The following is a 19217-nucleotide window of genomic DNA, read 5'->3' on the forward strand; positions in this document are numbered from 1 at the left end:
CTGGACAGCTAAAGGAATAACAGTTCTTTGCAACATAGTGAAAGAAGGAACACTGTTCAGTTTTGAAATGCTTAATGAGAAACACAAGATTTTTATCAGTATTTACAGATGCGACAATATGTAATAGGATGCTTAAAAATGTAACCAAGGCAAGTATATGTTTGATAGAGCTATTTAGAAAATCATATAATTCAGATAACGGTAGTAGAATCATTTCAAGCATGTATAAGGGGTTGTCAAATCTTAAAACACATTCGACTTCATACATTAATACAAAATGGGAGAAGGAAGGAGGGATAACTATATCTGAGGAAGAATGGACAATAATATGGAGGTATCAATGGAAGTGTACCAGTTCACAGAAATGGAGGGAGTTTGAATGGAAAAACTTTTTAAGATTTTTTATTACACCCTCTCAGAAATCCCATTATGATAGTAACCTCCCTGTTTGCTGGAGAAATTGTGGAAATCAAAATGCAAATCATTATCATATTTTTTGGGATTGCCCTGTTATCAAAGACTGTTGGAGGGGGTTACACAATGCCCTACAAGACATCTTTAAATGTGAAATATCCTTAGAGAGTAAGACCATATATTTTGGGTATATACCTCAAGAATGGTTGAAAAGAGATAAATATTTAATGAATATACTGTTGGTGGCTGGTAAAAAGACTCTTACTAGGAAATGGTTATCACAGGAGAGCCCAACTTTAAATGCATGGATGGAAATTACAATGGACATTTACAAAATGGAGAAGATAACAGCATCTGTTAATCATAAGCTGGACCAATTTGATTCATACTGGGGAAAATGGTTTAAATACATAATGCCTCATAGGCCTGATTTTATTCTCACAAATCAATGAATATGTTGTAAAAAAAAAATCACTCCCTACTTGTACATAGTTTTTTCCTTTTGCTTGTTTTTTCTTTCCATTCTTTTCTAAAGTGTATACCTCAGATAAATACTTTGTGGAGATTTGTGACATGCATGATTATATGATATATATGTACAATGTCTGAAGTACATCTTATGGAAATGTTTGTTTGATGATGAACTTCAATAAAAAAATAAATTACAAAAAAAAGAAAGAGAGCGAGCGAGACAAGAATGGGTGCTTAATTTCCCAGTATTTTGATGTTTTAGAAAAGATAGAGAAGGAGATAAAAGAATTGGGGGAGTTGCACTACTAATCAGGGACAATATCACAGTCACTCTCAGAGGACTCATTCACTGAGTTTATATGGGCGGAACTCAAAAATAGGAAGGGTGCAATCACTCTGATGGATTGTTCCACACAGTCCACAATAACCACCGTGGACCTGGTGTTGGCTAATCAGTCTGTCCAGGTGAGAGACGTTTCGGTGAATGAGCACTTAGGAACAGTGACCACAACTCCTTAAATTTTAAGATAGCTATAGATAAGTACGGACCTTGCAGGAGAGTTTTAAATTGGAGCAGGGCAGATTACAAGAGCATTAGCCAGGAACTAGAGAGAGTTAATTGAAAACAGCCATTTTGGGCAAGTCCACATCTGACGTGTGTTGGGTGTTTAAAGACCAACTGCGTGGTGTATAGGACAGGTGTGTTCCAGTCAGAAGGAAGGACAGGAATAGCAAGATGAGAGAGCCTTGGATATAGAGAGAGGTGATGAATGACTCTGTGGTTAAGAAGGCGTATGGTGTATTGGCCTTCATCAATCGTGGAGTTGAATTTAGGAGCTGAGAGGTAATGTTGCAGCTATATATAGGACACTGGTCAGACCCCACTTGGAGTACTGTGCTCAGTTCTGGTTACCTCACTACAGGAAGGACGTGGAATCCATAGGAAGGGTGCAGAGATTTACAAGGATGTTACTTGGATTGGGGAGCATGCCTTATGAGAATAGGTTGAGTGAACTTGGCCTTTTCTCCTTGGAGCGAAGGAGGATGAGAGGTGACCTGATAGAGGTGTATAAGATGATGAGAGGCATCAATAGTGTGGATAGTCAGAGGCTTTTCCCCAGGGCTGAAATGGTTGCCACAAGAGGACACAGGTTTAAGGTGCTGGGGAGTAGGTACAGAGGAGATGTCAGGGGTAAGTTTTTACTCAGAGAATGGTGAGTGCGTGGAATGGGCTGCTGGCAACAGTGGTGGAAGCGGATATGATAGGTTCTTTTAAGAGACTTTCGGATAGGTACATGGAGCTTAGAAAAATAGAGGGCTATAGGTAAGCCTAGTAATTTCTAAGGTAGGGACATGTTCGGCACAACTCTATGGGCTAAAGGGCCTGTATGGTGCTGTAGGTCTTCTATGTTTCTAAGAAGAAAAAGGAAAAGTGTGTAAAGCTTAGGAAGCTAAATTAAACAAATGTTGAGGATTATAAAGAAGCCAGAAAAGAACTCAATGGAGAAAGTAAGAATGCCAGGAGGGGCTATGAAAAGTCCTTTTCAAGTAGGGTAAAGAGATATTCTCAATGGATATGTCCCCAGGGTCTGATGGGATATACCCCAGGTTATTGAAAGAGCAAAGAGAAGAGATTACTTGGGCTTTGACCAATATCTTTGTGTCCTCTAGTCACAGGCAAGGTCCCAGAGGACTGATGAGTACCAAATTTTGTTCCATGATTCATGAGGGAAACTTGACTGAGAGTGATTGATGAAGGTAGAGCTGTGGATGTTGTCTACAAAGATTTTAGTAAGGTGTTTGACAAGGTCCCTCATGGGAAGCTCAAAGTTCAACAGTTGGAAGTTCAAAGTAAATATATTATCAAAGGACATGTATGTCACTATATGCACCTTGAGATTTGTCTTCTTGAAGACATACATGGTAAATCCAAAAATCACAGTAGAATCAATGAAGGTCTGCACCCAACAGGGCAGACAAATAACCAATGTGCAAAAGACAACAAACTCTGCAAATGCAAAAGAGAGAATGAATGAATGAATTAAATAAATAAATAAGCAAGCAAGCAATAAATATAGAGAACATGAGATGAGGAGTCCTTAAAAGTGAGTGCATAGGCTGTGGGGAATCTTCAGTGGTGACAGGGCATCTTGATCTTTTTTATACCATTGATCAATACCATTATGCAAGGGGTCCATGGACCCCAGGTTAGGAACCACTGGGTTAAGGCCATTAAGATATTGGAATGAATGTGATTCAGCAAATAAATTCAGCTATCAAAATATCATGAAGAATGGTAGGACTAAAGTTAAGTAATTAGGAATTAATTTCAAAATGCAGAGCCAGGGGATTTGAGGAGACATTTCCACAGTAGATATTGAAAAATGAGGTTTGGTGGGGGGGTGGTGGTGAAGGGAAGTATGGAGACAGTGAAAACAAGAATGCGGTCAGAGATTGCCTAACTGGTAAAAGTAGTTACAATAACAAGATTAAGAGAGTGGTTATAAAAATGGTAGCAGAGCCTATATAAAATAGGATACTTAGGGAAACAAGGAGAGTTGACATGAAAGATTACATGTGCGTTCTAGACTGAAATATGAAGAGGCAGCATTGGGAATCTGAATGTAGAATCTAAGCTGTTGTGAGAGTGGAGCAATGACTGGAATAAGGAAACAAGGAAGAATGTAGGCTTAAGACAAAAAGTATATTTTGAGAGAGAGGTATTTTTTGCATTTTCAGTCCATTAGACTTGCAAGTAATAAAGTTTATAATGTTTTTAATGATGATCCAGACTTTTCAAAAGAAGTGTGTTGGAAGCACCCTTGTTGAATTTCCAACGTTGCCCTCTATCTCACCAGGGATGCTGTCAACATACTCCCTGTGAACAAGAATTGGAATTCTTGACTTTCTAAACCTGGACGTCATGGCAATGAGAAATACAAGGCAACATTTGAGCAAGGTGCTTGAACAACAGTTTTCATGATACTGATATTCCCTTTATTTCTCTCTCATGGCCTCAGATTTGGAGTGAAAATGCAGATGGGTCAGGAGCTGTGAATTTCTTAACAGGAATGGGTGGCTTTTTACAGACTGTACTATTTGGCTACACAGGATTCAGGTCAGTGCAAATATACTTTTTAGGATCATTGGGATATCCACCAATTGATGTTATTTTGCTCAAACACTTTTATTCAAGTTTAATTATCATTCAACCTTACATGAATACAGACAAATGAAACAGTGTTACTGCGGGGTCAAGGTGCAAAACACAGTACCAATAGTCATACATAGCTCAAGACAGATATAAGCAGTAAAATACAGTCACACAAAAATATATAGTCCAAGCCCCCGAGTCCATGAATGCTGCAGCAATCTGCAGTTGAACGCAGTACAGCTGATCTCCTGCTGAGCAAACTGTGGGTTCAGCACTGACCCCAGCATGGACGCTGTGCCACATTGCCTCTTGCATTCCAGATGAAAGCCCCACCCCGATGCCTCCACCTGGGTGGCTGCAAACAGGCAACACTCTGGCTTGAGGACCAGTCCTTGCTACGGCTGAGGCCACGTAGCTTTCTCGCTGTCCGCTCCCGCTTTTTGCCAATAAACCAATGAATTGTACTTGCAGCATTTCACACCACCAGTGTCCAACAGGATCTTCCAATCACAAGGAAAGCGACTTGCTTTTAGACTGCACTCTCCCTTCATGTACCAATGCCTCTCTGTTGCAGGCAGCAATACAGTCTGCACCAGGTCCAGCTCCTTCAGGTTCTCCAATGAGCAACTTGCTGATGGGGTAGAACTACAGTAATTGACGTTCACACATTCAAAATTTCCAGGCTTGATCTTTGGCTACCAAGCAGCATTAGAAATCTCGAAGCCTATCAGCTGCCTCTGAATAGAGGTAGACATACCTTGCACAAATAGTTATTCAAATTCACTGATCATTTGGAAGTAAACTTTAAAATTTACCTTTTTAGCAGTTGACGCCAGTTTCACAATAAATTCTGTTTGTTCCGAGAAAAGTGTGGCCATTCTTTAAATTTATTTCAAAGATAAATACTTTCCCATGTGAGGGTAAACTGATAATGAACTGGCCTAGATAGTTGTATTAACACATCTTTATGGCCTTATCCTGTATATATCTGCTTGGTGCGTATTCAACATTATCCCAAGACACTAAGTAGTCGAAGTAGGTGTAAATACTAAGTAGTTCAGTCTCTGTGGAATTCATTTTCTACGGTACTCAGTTGAAGGGATATGCTTCTGAATGTGACTCGACACAGACTGTGCACAACCTTTACTCCCTGAACAAAGAATCATGGTTGAGGACCTTTTTTTTTGTAGTTATTGCCATTCTCAGTTACTGCTTTCATTTTATGATGTCCATAATTAAACTAGACCTTTGCTTTATCTTTTTGTTCTGCAGAATTACAAAGAATTGTTTGCTCTTTGATCCTATTATCCCAGAGGATATTGATGAATTACAGATTACTGGAATTAATTACCTTGGAAATGTACTGCAACTTAAACTATCAAAGGAACAGGCCACCATTGTTTTGATGAGATATGAAATTCGATACATGGCCTTGGAGATTGTTCTACAGGATTCAGGAAGGATTTTTGTTTTAAACAGAGGTACAGAAAAGCTTGTTTATGTAATGCTGTGTGCAGTAATTAATTTTATAAATGTACACAACATCTTGCATGTCTGTTCATATAGAAAAATATGCCTCCTAACTTGCTTAAATCAATCTCTTGGGAACAAGTTAGACAGAGGACTCATCTATTTTATAATGTTGGTTCCCTCTTCTCTACATATATCCATCTTACGCCAACAAATACAACTTCTATGGGTAGAGGATGAAGCGGAAGTAGTTGGCTTCACTCTGATGCTCCTTTTGTACTTGTCCTATCAGGACTCGTTCCACTTGTGGCAGAGTCCAAGGATCACACGTTGGCTTCATCAGTTACCTAAACAGCTGAAGTGGAAGCAAGTAGTGCTTGACCTCAAAGAATGGCTAAGAATAAGATAAGCTCTAGGGGTTACATTTTTAAAAAATCATACATTATGAAACTATTTTAGATTTATAAATATATCTTCAGCATGTTGGAATTGAACAATATAGGACAAAAGTAAAGATTTCGAGGATGTGGTAGAAGAAAAGTCATCATTTCATGCAATGATAAATATTTTCCACTTAGTCACTGTCTTCTATTTCTGGTGCATCAGTCCTATTTTCTTGAAACACAAACACTATGAGCTGTTAAATTGTTTCTCCACATCTTGAAAACAACATCAATGTGTTTGTCCTTTAATGTGATAAACACCTTGGCTGAAAAATTCAAGTTTTCAAATCGCAAATTTTCAGTTATGTGAAATGTTCAAGGCTCTGGGAGCAACAAAGTGGACATTGTAAACTGTCAGAATAGGAAAGGTGCCAGCTGTGATCAAAGTAGGGTCATGGGGCAGGGAGGATTAAAGGACAAGGATTGGCATCTGAGATCATTGAGGAAGGTAAGTGGCTGTTGAGTGAGCTGAAACATTAGAGACTAGGGCCTCCATCAGGGTATATGGCAAACCACTGCCTAGGGATCATCAGCAGTAGCTTGGAAAAGAGGTCTAGGTCAAAGGATTGGAGAGTTTTGGTTAGGTCAGTGGATCCAGAATTGAGGCTCTGGGAGTTGGGAACAGGATCGGTGGGTAGGGCCAGTCAGAGGAGGTCTCTGAATGAAATACGAGCTTCCTTGCAGTGCTCCAATGAAACCATCCCGCACATGACGAATTGCATCAGTCCTGCAAGGGTGATCTGTGCAGTAAACACCAGGTTAAATCTGTGGAGTAGCACAAAACATCCTGAAGATAATCGCAGCTGTGTTTTGTTTCAGGTAATCACTTAATTAAAAAATAGCACCTAGAATTATGTACAGTAGTTAAATATCTAGGCCATTGCTTTATTCAGAAAGCCATGGTTTTGAGCAAAGAGCGGGGTCTTATTTTGTGATGTGAACAAATAGATAAAAACACAAACATTCACTGACAATGATATTTTCAAGTATAAAGTTCAAAGGGCAGATGGCTGGGGTATTGAATGATAATGAAAATTATATTGTTCTATTGATACAAAATATGTCCCTTCTTTGGGAAAGCTAAGCATGTTCATTATTTTGAATTAATATGTAAACACACATTCTAATGAACTTGAGAGGATCCGATTTTAACTTACTCTGTATGTTCAGTCCTATGAAATTAATACATTGTGTTTGGCCTGATTCTATCAAATGTTGCTGAACTAAACATGGTGACGTTGGAGCTGGTGAATGTTCAATAGTTTAATAGTTTGATTTAATATTAAGAGAAATATATACAATACACAACCTGAAATTCTTGTTCTTCGCAGACATTCATGAAAATAGAAGAGTGCCCCAAGGAATGAGTGACAATAAAAATGTTAGAACCCCAAAGCCCCCCTACTCCCCCCACGCACAAGCAGCAGCAAAGCAATGACTCTCCCCCTCCCCTACTTACCCCTGCAAAAAAAAACCATCAGCACCCTCCACTCGCCAAGGAAGCAATAACAAAGCCCCCAAGAAAGACCGTGATCTGCCGTACAACAAAAAATAAATTGTTCACCCAACAATTCAGCATACCACAGTTTCTGTTTCTCCCCAATAAAGGGACAGAGAGATATCCCCTTTCGCAGCGAGAGGGGAGACATAACAAAACATCTCGCTGATTTGCAATGATTTCCGTGTTCTCTGACTTGAGAATTGGCGACAAACTCTCCCTCACCAATGAGAGAGAGAGGGGGAAAGAAAATACAAATTTGCTGAGCTGATAAGATACATAAGTATCTATCTCAGATTAATAGTGGTCACAACCATTTGCTATTCTAATTACATTTTGAAAATGTAGGCACACTGCTTTATGTTTCACACTTACATAGTTCACCAAGGTCACAAGAAACATTGAAAGGCACCAATAAAGATGGGAAGTGATGTTAAGTATTGCATTGAGATATCGGATGAGTCGTGAAGACATTGAGTGGCAGAGGGGGCAGCAAGGTAGTGTAGTGATTAGAACAACACACTACAGTGCCGGAGGCCCAGGTTCAATTCCCACCACTGTCTGTCAGGAGTTTGTACTTTCTCCCCATGACTGCGTGGGTTTCTTCTAGTAGTTCACTTTCCTCCCACAGTCTAAGATATACCGGTTGGTAAGTTAACTGGTGATTGTAAATTGTCTTGTGGTTAGGCTAGGGTTAAATCAGGGGTTGTTGGGTGGCGTGGCTTGAAGAACAGGAAGGGCCTAGTCCACAATGCAGCTCAATAAATAAGTAGGTAAATAAATAAATAAAACCGGCTCAAAGGGCTAAATGCTTCTCAGGCAAAACCCTAAATTTGTAACAATCTATTTAATTCTTTATTACAGATCAACCTGTGTCTTTTCTTCTGGAACCTGGGAAGATTCAAGCTAGGTGTAATACTGATTCTTTTGAAATGTGTACAAAGTTATAGCCTGTTATTGAACATTGTTTACCACCTGCAAAATACAGGTTCCTACATTTTTTTAAAAATGAAAATTTGAGAGATGTTGCATGCCACCGGGATTGTAAACTTTATAGTGAATTACTAATTTCTTTCTCCTGCCTTTCTACACCAAAGATGTGGATTCATGCTGAGGTATGATTCCACTAAAGTGCAGAGTTATTCAGTTATATTTTATATATCCAGTTATATTTTATATATCACCTATTATATTTTTATATATAAGCCTAGACTGTGAGGAATATTACTTCAGTTGAACCTGAAGGTGTGTTTGCATGTTTATTTCTGAGTGGAGTCATCGTATTTGGATGAAGAGTGGGAGTTCTGACCGATTCCCTCCACTCCACTCCCAGCTTTTTAAGATCAGAGTTATCTGCAGACTGAGTCTACAAGCTTTTTACTTCAAGTGTATGTGAATACTCCCCAACATATCACGTATTTTATCGACAATTGTTGGAGCAATCTAGTGTGATCCATTCATAAATGCAATTTAATCCAAACGTCTATGAATTACTCAAATGCAAAACTATCTTTAAAATTCAGTATAAATTGTTTCAATAAATGCCTGTTGACTCTTGTATCCTGTGTTTTTATTTTTAACCAGTATTTCTTGCTTTAAACTGTATTCCCCCCACAAAATGTAATCTCATCACAAAATGAAACCTTATGTCTCGGCATATCTCACACTTTACTGTTACTACTAGGCTAGAGGCCTGTTCCTGGTTTAGTGAAGTGTGCAGAAGGGTATGCTAAGCATCATTAGATATACTGAAAAGTGAGGTGCCAATCTGGGAGGGTATGCTGAATATCAATAGGCCTTACTGAAAAGTGAGGTGCCAGTCTAGAACAGAATGCAGAATATCACTAGGTGCACTGGAAAGTGAGGTGCCAACTTTGTATTGCAGCCACATGTGACTGCACATGTGCCAAGTATGACCAGAACCAACCCCAGTAGACCATTTGGGAATGGTGTTGTACAGTATTCAACAATGGCAGACCCTAGGCAAAGCCAACACTAAAACATATGACAATCTTCACCAGGGAGTGACAAATCCATTTCAGTTTGTTTATGTCCCAACATCAATGAAATATATTTTCAGCCAAACTGATTCAGTGACATTCAAAAGTTTGTGCACCCCGGTCAAAATTTCTGTTACTGTGAATAGTTAAGTGAGTAGAAGATGAACTGATCTCCAAAAGTCATAAAGTTAAGGATGAAACATACTTTGCAACATTTTAAGCAAGATTAGTATATTATTTTTGTTTTGTACAATTTTAGAGTGAAAAAAAGGAAAGGAGCACCATGTAAAAGTTTGGGCACCCCAAGAGATTTGAGATCTCAGATAACTTTTACCAAGGGCTCAGACCTTAATTAGCTTGTTAGGGCTATGGCTTGTTCACAGTCATCGTTAGGAAAGGCCAGGTGATGCAAATTTCAAAGCTTTATAAATCCCCTGACTCCTCAAACCTTGTCCCAACAATCAGCAGCCATGGGCACCTCTAAGCAGCTGCCTAGCACTCTGAAAATTAAAATAAATGATGCCCACAAAGCAGGAGAAGGCTAGAAGAAGATAGCAAAGCGTTTTCAGGTAGCTGTTTCCTCAGTTCATAATGTAATTAAGAAATGGCAGTTAACAGGAATGGTGGAGGTCAAGTTGAGATCTGCAAGACCAAGAAAACTTTCCGAGAGAACTGCTCATAGGATTGCTAGAAAGGCAAATCAAAACCCCTGTTTGACTGCAAAAGACCTTCAGGAAGATTTAGCAGACTCTGGAGTGGTGGTGCACTGTTCTACTGTGCAGTGACACTTGCACAAATATGACCTTCATAGAAGAGTCATTAGAAGAAAACCTTTCCTGCATCCTCACCACATAATTCAGTTTCAGAGGAAAAGGAACATCTAAACAAGCCTGATGCATTTTGGAAACAAGTCCTGTGGACTGATGAATTTAAAATAGAACATTTTGGCCACAATGAGCAAAGGGATGTTTGGAGAAAAAAGGGTGCAGAATTACATGAAAAGAACACCTCCAACTGTTAAGCACGGGGGGTGGATTGATCATGTTTTGGGCTTGTGTTGCAGCCAGCGACACGGGGAACACTTCACTGGTAGAGGGAAGAATGAATTCAATTAAATACCAGCAAATTCTGGAAGCAAACATCACACCGTCTGTAAAAAAAAGCTGAAGATGAAAAGAGGATGGCTTCCACAACATGATAATGATCCTAAACACACCTCAAAATCCACAATGGACCACCTCAAGAGGCGGAAGCTGAAGGTTTTGCCATGGCCCTCACAGTTCCCCGACCTAAACATGATTGAAAATCTGTGGATAGACCTCAAAAGAGTAGTGCATGCAAGACAGCGCAAGAATCTCACAGAACAAAGAAGAATGGGTGAAAATCCCTCAAACAAGAATTGAAAGACTCTTAGCTGGCTACAGAAAGTGTTTACAAGCTGTGATACTTGCCAAAGGGGGTGTTACTAAGTACTGACCATGCAGGGTGCCCAAACTTTTGCTTCTGGCCCTTTTCCTTTTTTGTTATTTTGAAACTGTAAAAGATGGAAATAAAAAAGTAATCTTGCTTAAAATATTAAAGAAATGTGGTATCTTTAACTTTATGCCTTTTGGAAATCAGGTCATCTTTTACTTGCTTAGCTATTGACAGTAATAGAAATTTTGACCGGGGTGCCCAAACTTTTGCAAGCCACTGTATATAAATAAACAGCCGAAAACACTGGAGTAATTGCATTTCTAGCCCAACTATTTGTATCCTCCAATGGTGAGATGAGTAGGGATAAAAGGGCAAGTGCGGAACAATACTGTAAGAAGAGGCAAAGTTGTTGGCGGAGATGGACAAGTAAACCAAGGATGTATTCCAAAGTGTCTTGAGAAGGGGAGTGATTGTTGGTGGAGATGAAAGAGAGATATAAAGCCTCATTTGCATCTACATCCTTCGGGACTCTATTGAATTCAACATTTCAGATGCTCCCTCTGTGATTCTCTATGTTCTTTCTGGAAAATGAGACTACTTATATCAACAGATGGTTGAAGGGCAGGATGACATTCATTTCACGTGGTGGCAGTAGATACAGGAAGTACACCAGAAATATCTGTTTTTATGCAGAGGAGTGATAAAAACAAGATTGACTAGGGTTTATATGATGCTGTGTGCCTCTGATGTTGCTGCAGAAAGTTTTTCATTGCATCTATGCATTCATATATTTGTGCATATCACAATAAACTTAAAAGGAAATGAAAAAGTAATAGTGGATTTGACTGGGTTGCTCTACCAGGTGCCAGTGCAGACTAAATGCGGAATGTAATATAATGATTCTATGATTCTGCATTCCTGAACTGAAATGTATCAGTCTTGTCTTGTTCATAGCACACTAACTCGTGACTTCTGCTGGTCTCAACATTATGTTACCAGCAAATTTTGCAACTGTAATTCAGCTTCCCATGCCCAGTCCACAAATGTATGAGTTACTGGAGCAACAGTTAGAGTTCAAGACCATTCATCTGGAGACAAATTCAATTCCAAACTTGGTGGTGGTGAAATTTAAAGTCCAAATTCAAATAAATGTATACCGAAAAAACAAGTTTCAGCAAGTGGTAAACTGTAGCCTCAGTTTTGGGTGCACTGAAGTGTAAGTTACTTCCTCAGTTACATCTTGCTAACCTGTCAAGTTTCAACTTGCAACAATGCATTGTCGGCATTATAGTTTGTGGTGAACTACATTTACCTGTCTGGACACGCCCCCTGATGACTGCTCCTGTGGCCACCTGTATAAAGGTGATGGAGGTCTGAGCCCGGCCTCTCAGTCTCCAGGATGTAGTATGGTGGTCACTCACTGCTTGTTCCTTCTTCCAGTCAATAAAAGCCGATACCTCGCTTTTACATCTCAGAGTGAGTTATTGATGGTGCATCATAGTTTCATACAGCATTTTTATCATGGACAACTACACTTCCCAGACTGGGGACAGGGACATGCTGAGCTTAACCGAGACCAACATGGGCATGTGAATTTTCGGTTAGGATTTTAGAAGCAGGAACAGGTTATATTATTCCTGGCAGTATTTGTTGAGGTGGGAAGTTTAGAGTAATAAACAAAAACAAAATGTTGCGAACTCTCAGCAGGTCAGGCAGCATCTGTGAAAGAGGAACAATTAACTTCTCAAGTTGTCAGAACTAGGAAGTAAAGAGAGAAACTAACTTTCCTTAGGGTAGTTAATTTCTCAGGTTAAAGACTCTTTGTCAGAACTAGGAAAGAAAGAGAACTTGAATTGTAGGTACGGACGGTCCTACTGTTGAATTTGTCAGCAATAAGTCCTCTAACTTAATTTTAGTGATCCAGAAAGATTATAATTAAATGTTCCTGAAAACCATACAATAACTACAGTGTATGGCAAAATACTGCACCTCAAAGCCCTCTTCTCATTGTGACTGTCAGGAAGGAGGTACAGAAGCCTTAAGGCACGTACTCAGCTACTCAGGAACAACTTCTCCTCTGCCATCTGATTTCTAAGTGGACATTGAACCCATGAACACTACCTCACTTTTTAATTTCTGTTTTTGCACAACTATTTTTAATTTGACGATGTAATAAATATATAAAGTAATTCACTTATTTATTGTTTTTCAATATTTATCATGTATTGCATTGTACTGCTGTCGCTAAGTTAACAAATTTCACAACATATTCCGGTGATATTAAATCTGATTCTGATTCATTGAAATGAATTGACTTAATTACTTATGTCCTTCATATACATAAGGAGTAAAAAATCTTTACGTTATGTCTAAATGTGCAATTTATAGTAATTTATAATAAATAGTATGTACAATGAGACAAGTCAACATAACATAGAAATACAATTCTATCAGCATGAATTAATCCATCTGATGGCCTGGTGGTAGAAGCTGTCCTGGACCCTGTTGATCCTGGCATTTTTGCTGCAGTACCGTTTCCCAGATGGTAGCAACTGGAACAGTTTGTGGTTGAAGTGACTTGGGTCTCCAATGATCCTTCAGGCCTTTTTTACGCACCATTCTCTGTAAATGTCCTGAATAGTGGAAAGTTCACATCTACAGATGTGTTGGGCTGTCCGCATCACTCTCTGCAGAGTCCTGCGATTGAGGGAAGTACAGTTCCCATACCAGGCAGCGATGCAGCCAGTCAGGATGCTCTCAATTGTGCTCCTATAGAAAGTCCTTAGGAGTTAGGGGCCCATACCAAACTTCTTCAACTGTCTGAGGTGAAAGAGGCACTGTTGTGCCTTTTTCGCCACACAGCCAGTACGTATAAACCACATGAGATTCTCGGTAACGTTTATGCCGAGGAACTTAAAGCTGTTCACCCTCTCAACTCCAGATCCATTGATGTCTATAGGCATTATCCCGTCTCCATTCATCCTGTAATCCACAACCAGCTCCTTTGTTTTTGCATCATTGAGAGAGAAGTTGTTTTCTTGACACCACTGTGTCAGGGTGATGACTTCTCTGTAGGCTGCCTCAATATTATTTGAGATTAGGCCAATCAGTGTAGTATTTTCAGCAAATTTAATTAGCAGATTGAAGCTGAGGGGTGGTGACACAGCCAACACCCACAATCACAGTGTATGAAGATGTTTCACTTCATAGCTAAGGAAATAAGAAATATGTGAACTTGGTATAAGTTGCATTATGAGAAACTTTGCATGAGATCTCGCTGATATATTTAAACAATACTGAAGATGGAAGTCCTAAATGAAAACAAAATGCTGTAAATGTTCAGTGAGTATTATCAGAAAGAGAAGTACAGTTGACATTTCAAATTAACATCCTTTCAGAAGAACAGGGAAAAACTAAATAGTCAAGGTGCTCAGACTGAGGGAGATTACAAAATGAAGAAAAAGGAAAGTCAGGAAGATGGAAGCAATTTATTGAGAAGAAATAGTAATGTCACATGTGCAGGATCAAAGGTAGAAGTGTAAACGGGAGAATCACAATGATTATTTTAAATTAATCAATGAAAAAACTGATGGAAATGTTGATTATAAGACCATAAGATATAGGAGCAGAATTAGGCTATTTGGCCCAATGAGCCATTAGGTCATCATGACTGATCCAGTTCCCTCCCAGCCTCATTCTCTTGCTTCTCTCCGTAACTCTTCATGCCCTGACTGATCAAGAATCTATCAACCTCTGTCTTAAATATACCCGAATACTTAGCCTCCACAGCTGCCTGCAGCAACAAATTCCACAGATTCACCACTCTCTGGCTAAAGAAATTCTTCCTCATCTCTTTTCTAAATGGACAGAGATGAGGCTGTGGTCTCTGGTCCTAGGTCCCCCCACCAGAGGGAACATCCTCTCCACATCCACTCTATCGAGGCCATTCAACATTCAATAGGTTTCAGTTAGACTCCCTCCCCCCATTCTTCTCAATTCCAGTGAGTACAGGTCCAAACCCATCAAACACTATGCATGTGATGAGCCTTTCAATCCTACATCATGTTCGTGAACCTCCAGAGTCAGCACATCCTTTCACAGATAAGGGGCCCAAAATTGCTCAGAATACTGTAAGTGAGGCCTCACCATTACCTTACCAATGTTAACATTACATCCTTGCTTTTATATTCTAGTTCTCTTGAAATGAATGCTAACATTGCATTTGCCTTTCTCACCACAGACTCAACCTGCAAACGCACCTTCAGGAAATCCTGAACAAGGACTCCCAAGTTATTTGCACCTTAGATTTTTGAATTTTCTTTCCGTTTTTAGAAAATAGCCTATACTTTTATTTTTTCAATCAAAGTGTATGACCACACCCCCGACACTGTATTCCATCTGCCATTTCTTTGTCCATTCTCCTAATCTGTCTTAAGTCCTTCTGCAGCCTCTCTGATTCCTCAACGCTATCTGTCCCTGCACCTAACTTTGTAACGCCTGCAATTCCATCATCCAAACCTTTGATATATAATGTAAAAAGAAGTGGTCCCATCGCAGACCCCTGTCTAACATCACTAGTTCCCAGTAGCCACCAGAAAATGCTCCCTTTATTCTCACTCTTTGCCTCATGCCAATCAGTCAATGCTCTATTCATGCTAGTATCCTTCCTGAAGTGCCATAGGCTCTTAACTTATCAAGCAGTCTCATGAGGCACCTTGTCAAAGGCTTTCTGAAAATCCAAATACACAACATTCACTCATTTCCTTTGTCTATCCTGTTTTTTATTTCTTCAAAGAGTTCTAACAGATCTGTCAGGCAAGATTTTTCCTTAAGAAAACCATGCCAACTTTGGCCTATTTTATCACGTGCCTCCAAGTATCCTGAAACCACACCCTTAACAATCAACTCCAACATCTTCCCAACCACTGATGTCAGACAAATTGGCTTATAATGTCCTTTCTTCTGCCTTTCTCCCTTCTTGAAAAGTGCAGTGACATTTGTAATTTTGCAGTCCAGAATCTATTGATTCTTGAAAGATCATTACTAATGTCTCCAGCCATCTCTTTCAGAACCCTGGGGCATAGACCATCTGGTCCAGGTGATTTATCTACCTTCAGACCTTTCAGCTTCCCAAGCACCCTCTCCCAAGTAATAGCAACTTCACTGACTTCTGGCCGCTAACGGACTCGAACTTCTGGCATACTAGTGTCTTCCACAATGAAGACTGATGCTAAATACTTATTCTATTGGTCTGCCATTTCCTTGTCCCCCATTACTGCATTTTCAGCATAATTTTCCAGCTCTTAGAAACTCCATCCATTGTTGCTCTGCCGCCATCCGTTAGCAGAGTCAGAACCAGAATCAGGTTTATTATCACCGGCATGTGACATGAAATTTGTTAACTTAGCAGCAGCAGTTCAATGCAATACATAATCTAGCAGAGAGAGAAAAAATAACTTAAATAAAACATAATAAACAAGTAAATCAATTACATATATTGAATAGATTTAAAAATGTGCAAAAACAGAAATACTGTATATTAAAAAAAGATGAGGTAGCGTCTGAAGCTTCAATGTCCATTCAGAAATTGGATAGCAGAAGGGAAGAAGCTTTTCCTGAATCGCTGAGTGTGTGCCTTCAGGCTTCTGATTCTCCTACCTGATGGTAGCAATGAGAAAAGTGCATGCCCTGGGTGCTGGAGGTCTTTAATAATGGATGCTGCCTTTCTGAGACACCGCTCCCTAAAGATGTCCTGGGTACTTTGTATGCTAGTGCACAAGATGGAACTGACTAAACTTATAAACCTCTGCAGCTTCTTTCGGTCCTGGGTAGTGCACCCCCCCCCCCCCCAAGCCAGACAGTGATGCAGCCTGTCAGAATGCTTTCCACGGTACAACTATAGAAGTTTTTGAGTGTATTTGTTGACACACCAAATCGCTTCAAACTCTTAATAAGTATAGCCGCTGTCTTGCCTCCTTTATAACTACATCAATGTGCTGTGACCAGGTTAGATCCTCAGAGATCTTGACACCCAGGAACTTGAAGATGTTCACTCTCTCCGCTTCTGATCCCTCTATGAGGATCGCTATGTGTTCCTTCATCATACCCTTCCTGAAGTCCACAATCAGCTCTTTCGTCTTACTGATGTTGAGTGCCAGGTTGTTGCTGCGACACCTCTCCACTAGTTGGCATATCTCATTCTGGTACGCCCTCTCGTCACCACCTGAGATTCTACCAACAATGGTTGTATTGTCAGCAAATTTATAGATGGTATTTGAGCTATGCCTAGCCACACAATCATGTGTATACAGAGAGTAGAGTAGTGGGCTAAGCACACAGCCCTAAGGTGCACCAATGTTGATGGTCAGCAAAAAGGATATGTTAGTATCCCTTTTGCAATGAACTTTGGCCAGCTCCTCTCTCATGGCTCTGTAATTCCTTTAAATACACTGTAATACTGATATATCTGATCTTAGCTTCTATAAAGGGTGAATGTTTAACCAAAAGATGACGTGCTGTTTTAATTTCATACTGCTTCATTACTTTTCCAGGCTCTCTGCATCACTGAGTTTTCCCTATTTGTGAAAAGTTTTTACTGATTTGCAAATTGTCTCCTGTTCCTTCCTCAACATGGCGTATTGCATTCCTTGCTTGCCGGAAAGGGTAAAGTCGCAACTGTGTTTGTGGGAATGACAACTAAGATTTCCACGCGAGGCAAGGTAAGAAGATATATGGTCAAGATTGCCGTGGGAGTCTTTAGTATTGTAGTGAATATTGGTTACTTGCCTATCCCCTGAAATGTATAAAGACTTTGAAAGAGGAGCTGAGAGACTACGTGAAATTAAAAGCAAAATGAAATTTGACAATTTAGGAATGCGGAATCGTATGGCAGAACATATATTTACACGTTTTGACCTGCCAGTTTGAGTAAGTGTCCTTAACTCCCCTCCATTTCTGCTTACCAAGCATTTATGGGCAGGAAATGAATGGGAAACCGATATTGAAGCAAGAGGATAATTTTGAAACGAGCTGCGAACAGGCAATGTGCCTAAGAAAAATGATGACTATGGCAAGAGCCCACATACCAGTACAGTGTACAACTTAGAAGATGTGTAGCTCCAAGCAGCTTCCTTTGTACTCAGTGATAGGATCCTGGGCTGGGCATGATAAATTTCGCGAGATCTGCTGGGGGTCCGAGAAGAGGGACATTTACATCAACTACGTCACGGACGGCTGTCATTGGCTGGTTCTGTAACGGCCGCTGAATTTAAAAGTTTAAACGGGTGAGGGCGCGCGAGTGGTGTCCGGTAGGGTATTGTGCTCCGGTGTATCCGCTGTCCTCGGTCGGTCCTGGAGTCAGCGGTGAGTACCTCGGTATTGTCCAAAGGTGAGCTGGGTTGGGGTTGGAACCGCGGCTCCCTCCCAGGCGGGTGGAGATGAAGAGAGGGGACGGGACGGAGGGAGACCGGGGGCATGGGGCCGGGAACTCTTCCCCTCTCGGCCCGCAATCCGATCCCTAATGCAGGGTAGGGTTAAATACCACGGCGAGGAGGAGGCGATGGGCAAGTGAGTGCAGAGTTACTGACTCCCAGCGCGCTGAGTGAAAGAAAGTTTTTAGTCCGCAGTACTATTTGCTCTATGACCGTAGCTCTCAGTATCCTGAAGACTTGAAACTGGATACATTCGGTTTTCAAGAAACTACAGATGTTGGAAACGGGAATTTAAAAAAAAACACATCTGCCGGAGGAATTCAGCGGGTCGAGCAGTTTCTAGGGTTTCTGCGGGGGTGAGGGATGGTTAGTGTTCCGGTAGAGATCTGCATCAGGACTGAGCGTGAAGAGGGGGAGATATCCGGTATGGTGAGCGAATGTGGTGTGAATCCTATCTTCCCTGGTTGTAAAATGATGTGGATCATTATTCCACCTCTGATGATCACAGTGCTAGGTTTCTTATAAATTTGCGTGTAATAATTTCCACAGAATGCCACATATACAATCGCGTTTTATTTGCAGGTCCTTAAATTCCAGCTGTGTGGGAAATCACTAAATCTATAAAATAGTGTCTTTATAGTTTGCGGCTAGGGGAGGTAAGAGTATATGGAGAGTACGTTACATTGTGAAATCACTCCGTGGCGATTTGGTGTAGGAGTGGTATCCTGTGTGTCACCTGATGCTGAATCTACCCACTTCAAGGAGAGACATCTAGTACATTCAGAAACACGAGGAAATCTGCAGATGCTGGAAATTCATAATAGATGCTGCCTGGCCTGCTGCGCTCCACCAGCGTTTTGTGTATGTTGCTAGTGAATTCAGAGATGCTCTTCTGCACACCACTGTGGTCATTTGAGTTAC

General features: G+C 40.4%; 2 protein-coding genes across 7 annotated transcripts in view; both read left to right on the plus strand.

Moving 5' to 3' along the window:
* Positions 1-9008, plus strand: part of pgghg (protein-glucosylgalactosylhydroxylysine glucosidase) — a 59600-nt gene extending 50592 nt beyond the window's left edge. For all 5 annotated transcript variants that reach the window (XM_073049321.1, XM_073049322.1, XM_073049323.1 and 2 more), the window contains exons 12-14: positions 3906-4003; positions 5312-5520; positions 8315-9008. In XM_073049321.1, the coding sequence (XP_072905422.1) occupies positions 3906-4003; positions 5312-5520; positions 8315-8400 (393 nt within the window). In that variant the 3' untranslated portion in view covers positions 8401-9008. The remainder of the gene's footprint in view (positions 1-3905; positions 4004-5311; positions 5521-8314) is intronic.
* Positions 9009-18103: 9095 nt separating this feature from the next.
* incenp (inner centromere protein) overlaps positions 18104-19217 on the plus strand; it is a 40520-nt gene continuing 39406 nt past the window's right edge. For both annotated transcript variants that reach the window (XM_073049314.1, XM_073049315.1), the window contains exon 1: positions 18104-18228. The gene's annotated coding sequence lies outside the window, so the exon portion shown is untranslated. The remainder of the gene's footprint in view (positions 18229-19217) is intronic.

Source organism: Hemitrygon akajei, chromosome 6 (genome assembly GCF_048418815.1).
Source record: "Hemitrygon akajei chromosome 6, sHemAka1.3, whole genome shotgun sequence".
NCBI classification, from domain to species: Eukaryota; Metazoa; Chordata; class Chondrichthyes; order Myliobatiformes; family Dasyatidae; genus Hemitrygon; species Hemitrygon akajei.